At 46.6% G+C, this 6,238-nt stretch overlaps 3 protein-coding genes across 3 annotated transcripts; 2 read left to right on the top strand and 1 right to left on the bottom strand.

Annotated features, from left to right (window-relative positions):
• Positions 1-466: 466 nt before the first annotated feature.
• Positions 467-1,744, top strand: MELLADRAFT_111856 (uncharacterized protein; the record flags this gene model as incomplete). Its single annotated transcript, XM_007416212.1, has 4 exons — positions 467-1,081; positions 1,149-1,382; positions 1,458-1,560; positions 1,665-1,744. 4 exons carry the CDS (start codon positions 467-469, stop codon positions 1,742-1,744), a joined length of 1,032 nt encoding a protein of 343 aa, XP_007416274.1.
• Positions 1,745-2,522: 778 nt separating this feature from the next.
• Positions 2,523-4,155, bottom strand: MELLADRAFT_67826 (uncharacterized protein; the record flags this gene model as incomplete). The annotated part of the gene is made up of 2 exons (XM_007416239.1): positions 2,523-4,085; positions 4,147-4,155. 2 exons carry the CDS (start codon positions 4,153-4,155, stop codon positions 2,523-2,525), a joined length of 1,572 nt encoding a protein of 523 aa, XP_007416301.1.
• Positions 4,156-4,874: 719 nt separating this feature from the next.
• On the top strand, positions 4,875-5,539 carry MELLADRAFT_67827 (uncharacterized protein; the record flags this gene model as incomplete). Its single annotated transcript, XM_007416213.1, has 2 exons — positions 4,875-5,417; positions 5,486-5,539. The coding sequence occupies 2 exons, from the start codon at positions 4,875-4,877 to the stop codon at positions 5,537-5,539; spliced, it is 597 nt and encodes a 198-aa protein (XP_007416275.1).
• Positions 5,540-6,238: the final 699 nt, after the last annotated feature.

The following is a 6,238-nucleotide window of genomic DNA, read 5'->3' on the forward strand; positions in this document are numbered from 1 at the left end:
ACCTTTCGGAGCTAGATCGTAATTAAACCGAAGTTCCAAGTCCATCGCTCTCGTGAGAAGTCGTGCCGGACTAGTTTCCGGACTCCTCAGTGAAGGTTCTAATTGAACCTTACAGTAACTTTATCCAGATGGCGGGCAGATGTGGGCGCGATGGACGTCGCGGTTTGGCTATTCTATTGGTAGAAAATACCAGGACCAATGGCAAGAATCGAGTGGAAGACTTTCATACACCAACTGTGATGAGTGACGACGATCGTATGGACGCTTTGGCCATAACCCCGGTATGCCTGCGAGTGGCCCTGGCTGTTGATTTAGCGTAAGTCATTCGGTAATTTTTTTTAGAATAAGAGATAGATTGATTTTCATCTATTACCACTTATGGTCGCATTTAAGTCACGGCTATATCCCTTTGAAACCTGATGCATGGGTCGTTCAAGAAGAGGAAGCGCGTGAACTCAAAGCGAAAATGCCCCCCTGTGACTGTAGCAACTGTCTACCCGCAGAAGCAGAAGCCCTTTGGCTAGCACAGAAGGCTCTGACTCTTGACAACTTTGACAAAGCGATCAAATGGGGCGAAATGGACCTGTATCAATTATTGGATGATCTTCCGTTGCCACCGCCTAATCCTGAGGCCTCATTGCGTACGGAAATACTCCGATGTGGCGAAAACGACGAACTCCGCTCTTCCAAACCTCTCAAAAGCCTAGTGACTAAGTGGCTGAGTGCGTTCGAGGAAGCTTTTTACGGATTTTACTCTAAGGACTCCGAAATTGGGCCATGGGACTACTTCTCAACAGGACTCGCGTGGGACTTGGCCCTAAATATTGATGCAATCAACCAGCCTGGCGAGCTGAGTCATTTCCTGCCTGGTGAGATCATTGCAGGCCAATTTGGAACTCTGTATGATTGTTTTGTGGCATGGCAGGACGAAGAAGGGGCCACGGAGGCTCTTGCTCAAGCCATTCGACGTCGTAAGGTGATTAGGCGCAAAGGACCTTTGAAACCTCCTGTATCAGTCGAAGGCACGGAACTAGTCAAAAAGAGAGAGGCTGCAGAGAAGGTAGCAATCAAACAGGCCAAAGTGACATAGAAGATCCCCCATAGTCCGAGAGTATCATACTGACATTCCACAATTTCACTTGGCCTAGTTGTTGGAGAAACAACTTGAAGACGCTCATAAAGCGGCACAGGCGGATGCCAAAAAGAAACGAATAGAAGACGAAGCCAAAGAACGAAAGCGCCTGGCCGAGATGAGAAGTAAGGCACGTGAAGAAAGGTTGGCAAAGCAGGCTACACGTGCCCCAAAGGGCACTGCAACTTGCAAGCGAGCAGCTACCTCACAAATCGGCCCAAGCACAGATACCCGAGTGAAATGCAACACAGTAGGTATTTTGGCCTGAGATTAGTATACTATAGATCATCCGTTGACTGCGACATCTGGTCATTCCCCATAACAGAGTGCGACGACTACCCTTCCTCAGGATAATCACCTTCAGCCTCATCTACCTCATACCCACGCGACGAACCCCACCGAAAGCGAGATGATTGACCCTCGCTTGAGTCAGCTTGAATGATTTTGATCATGTTGGAGAGGCCAGTCGCGAACACGTTGTTCACCATAGGGCGTTTACGAGAGTCTGGGGTTTGAGTTATGTTTACTTCAGGGGTTTTGGAGAGGTTTTCCTGGGCATATCGAAGGAAATTCGCCATTGAAGCGTTGGTAATTTTGTTAGCGTTAGACTGAAAAATGATTTTGTGACCGGCATGGGCTTTGAGGAGTTGAATTAGCCTGCGCAACTGTAGATATCGATATCAATATAGCGTTACATGAGCAATGAATATTTGACGATTGATAAAAGAAATCGGGACATACCATTGGGATGTTGTTTGAATACCTGTATGTGAGTCGCTCAATATCAGTACCATGGCCCTTTGCACAACACCACATAGAAGCGAAACATGGTCAGTTCGAGGAAAATACGGCATCTTTTGAAGACTGACACACCGTGTTGTTATATACTTCTTTGAGCCAAAATATATGCACCTCTAGATACTCATCAATTGGCAACCAATGACCATCTCGCTCAAGCGACGGCACCAGAAGTGAATGTTTGATAACATGCGCTAGCTGAGGTGGAAGGTCTTCTTCCAGAAGTAACACCATGCGCGGAATATGTCGAGCGTAATGTGATAACCCAGTGAGACCTTGGGCCATGATCGCCCACCTCTTCCACATTGCAATCAGACGGCCTATATTGCCCGCGCGGGTGGCGTGATGGGCCTCAAAAACCGTTCCAAAGTCACGTAGTCGCAGCAGAAGGTTATACTTGGTGGAATCTTTCTTTGCTTTGGCTTCCCTCAATGCCAATGCTGAAAAGTACTGTGTCCAAGCGGTATCCAAAACAAGCTGGCATTCCGACTTCTGGGTCAAATCGACTTTGGCTAAAGATTTAATGACTTCACTACCATTGTAAGTCCTCAAAGATCAGTAATTAGAATCCAATGGCTAGACCCGGCCGTGCTTACCTGATAACGAAGACCAAATTCGCTTTATGGACTAATTGTATGGATCTCATGATTGAGTTGAAGTCCTGTTGGGCCACAGGCTTGTTATAATCCCCGCCGAGCTCAAAAGACGACCTCCAGGCACCTCGATCGGCACCGTCGTTTGAGTTACCCCAGTGCAATGTCCAAATGGCCTTGGCGAAGTTCCAGGTGGTGTGCGCAGGACCAAACACCGAGAGCACCCATGATAGGCCCTCAATTGAGTCAATTGGAGGGTGCAGCTTACCACGAAGACTTTCAACCAATTGATTCGATCCTACATCACCCCCGGCGACCAACAGGCTTTCGGCGTATTCCTCTTTGGCCATTCCGATCTGGGTCATGACCTGATCCAGGACCTGTGACACCCCATTGGCTGAGGAATCAGCAGCGTCCATCATGCGCAAAAAGTGGATGTTGGGAGTGTGAAACTCAATGGGATCGATTTTCGGCGGAGAAACAGTAAGTTGAGGTAGATCTTGAGCCGGAGGTGCATTTGGCAAATGCTTGACATGTTCAACTAGCGCAAGAGCTAGTTGAGACTTGATGACAGCCTTGAAATGAACTGATTCGGCAGCTCGAGGTGCAAAGGCCTCTATCAAAACGGGCTTTTGGTCGCTGTTTTTCATCGCCTCCACGAACGCAGCCAGAGATACTGCATCGGCATCACAACTCGCCAAAAGTGCCGCGCGAAAAACGATGTAGAAGCCCCAAGTGCCATGAAAGAGCCTCGAGGACATATCAATGCGAGAATTATGGATGCGCAGATGTATGTCCACGTTGTCAAAACACAACAACGGCAACAATTTCAAATTGACTTTAAATACCTGCATCAGCTGTTCCTCTTGGGATATACGGAGATGTTCCATGGCGTCGAGAACAGTATCTCTCGAGGTCGTCAAACCGAAGCATTGTAGATACTCATTGACCCTGCAGGACACTCCGCCGGCCAAGACCATTAAGCCATTCTGAAGTGGCACTGCATTACATCGGCGATTGCATTGATAGGCAATCATTGCACAAATCGCGACCGGAACCTTAATGAAAAAACGGTTGGTCAAGCTTTCATCAATCAAGCAAATGTAACAAATCACACTTACAACCTCTGCTTTATGTTCAGCGACTTCAGATGGACTCGCCTTCACATAAACCAAGTTGGCGAGTGACAACACCTCTTCATCGTCACCAGCGTTTAAAGCAGCGTCGGAAGTGTTTGGACCGTTTGGGTTGCTCGATTCACGTGTGGTTACAGCAGAATTGGGTGTTTTGGGGGACTTTGGGTTCAAAGAATTCCGTCTGGGGGTGTTGTCATTCTTTTTGCCTACTGAACTATCCGGTTTTGACCCCTTTATGTTCAACGCACTCGAAATCTTCTGTGAAATCAAGGAGTGCAAGAATGGCATCCCTTGCTTGATTTGCTCGGTACGTCTAGCTTCTGAACTCTCGCTGAAGAAGTTACTTGGAATCTGATTCGAGCTGACATATGCCCCTTTAGGGAATGCGCCACGTACTACATCTTGTGCATTTACAATGGTGGATGCCTGTAATCAAAGATATATTGTTACTTACAAAAAGAAAGAAGGTATCTACAGAGCCACATACCTCAGACATAATGAAGGATTCCCAAAATTCCTGACCGGAATCCAACGATTTTATCAGGTTTCCGTAGTTTTTCAGTATTGATCTGTTTTGTTTTCCGCCAGATCCGGTCTTCATCAAGCGACAACGATATATACATTCTGCGTGATTGGAGGAGAAGAACGTATACATGAAATCTCTAGGTGAAAAATCAAGTTTGGCCATCAGTTCTAGTATCTGTAATGTGTGACTGAGAGTCAAAGTCATGGGAGGAGTGGGTTGGCTATGTTGTTGTTGTGGCATCATTGATGTTTAATTAACAGAATAATGTTTTGGAGTCGGGTGATAACGAGTTGTAAGGTATATCACATAAACTTGTCGAAAATATCACCAGAAATCCTCGCTGGTGATGAATTAATTTTTCAAACCAAATCCAAGCTCTCCCTCAATGATTTGTTTCATACTGACCTGGTGGTGTTGGCACGATCATAACTGAAGCATCCAGACTTGTGTCAAGTGCCCAATCCAGGTCAGTATCTCTTCTCGACAAATGTCTCCCACCATTCCCACCATGCCGGATGGAAGGTATACATTTTAACTTGTCTCAAAAGACCAATCCGGTATGGCATGATACTCAATTCCGAGCGGAACACTCGTTGTTCCAAGGGGTATAGGTAGCTTGACCCTCGCCCTGTATACATAAAGAGTCCGTCTAAAACAATTATTTTGTTGGATTCCCCTATCTACCAACTATGAACCGAACATCCCCAGACACCATTGACATTCCAGACAGCGAGGAAGAGTCCGAGGGACGTGATGCCCACGACGTCCATGACGATGGCATCGCCAACATGATTCGATCAACCCCAGACACCATTGTCATTCCAGAAAGCAATGACGACCCCGAAGGACGTCATGCTCACGCGATTCATGAGGAATGTATCGCGAACATCACCGACTATATCATCCGTGAGGGCCTAACAGTGCAAGAATTTGTCAATTCAGCTAGGCCTTCAGCCTATGTGACTTACTCACACCAGCCCCCACCGAGTCGTGACTTGCTCTTTGCCAGATGTCGCAACGTCATTGGCTTTATTCAAAGTCAAAACATAACGGTTTACGACTTCGTTATCACCTTACTTGAGCACCCTCGCCTCTGGGCTCATCGACGCTCATTTCTTGGAACCGGAACGTACTCGTGCTCTGTTGTTATTCGGGTGTTCAAGGCCCTGCAAAACCTGATTCACGCCGCGGGAAATACAATGCCTTTATGGTATGAGTTCATTCAAGCGGAGGTATGCAAACAAAGTATATATTGAACTTTGGTCGAGTACTCACATTCTTTGTGATTGTTATTCCTCAGGCCGATGACCTTCACATCAACGACACGGGCGGTTTCCCTTGGCCCCCTCTGTGATTCCCACTGTTGTGTGACTAAGGTAGATTCCATGATCTTTTTCTTATCCATCCCGCATGAAGCACTCATCCTAACATTCCTACTTTTCTGCTTGCAATATCGACAGTTATCTTGGTGGGGTCCAGCTTCAGAATAATCAACTGGTTTTCCTCTCTCTATTTTTGTTCCAAGTGAAGCAGATTCACTGGTCATGAAGACATTGTTATATTCTTCAGTGCATCTCATAGATAATCATGAATTGGTCCATGATACAAAGAGTTATATCGAATGGTTCTCAGCATGTATTATGCAGTTTGCCCCCAAAATGCCACACCCCTAAGATAATGCTTTGTTGAAGTGTTGTTTGGGCTGTACGTCTGAAACCCTGATTTTCTGACGCGCAGCAAATCAGGAAGCTGTTACGCTTGTGAGCCCCGACGTGCTGCCCCAAAGGTTTTCTGAGGATCTTTCCTCGGCAAATCACTCTTTTGAGGAGGAGACTGGACGAGGTTGTCGGCCTCATCTCAGCGCATATTTTTTATTTTTGGCGTAGATGAGTTGATAAAGGGGATAAAAGTGTTTATAATGAGAGAGTGTTTTGGGCCAAATACCCCGTCAGGTCTCACGCTTAAATTTGGACATTAGCCGTAAGTCCCTCTCTCGAGCCCGAGTGTTTTGCGAGGGAGAGGGACGGGTTAAGTTTGGTAAATGGGGATTAAG

Source organism: Melampsora larici-populina (assembly GCF_000204055.1).
Source record: "Melampsora larici-populina 98AG31 unplaced genomic scaffold MELLAscaffold_58, whole genome shotgun sequence".
NCBI classification, from domain to species: domain Eukaryota; kingdom Fungi; phylum Basidiomycota; class Pucciniomycetes; order Pucciniales; family Melampsoraceae; genus Melampsora; species Melampsora laricis-populina.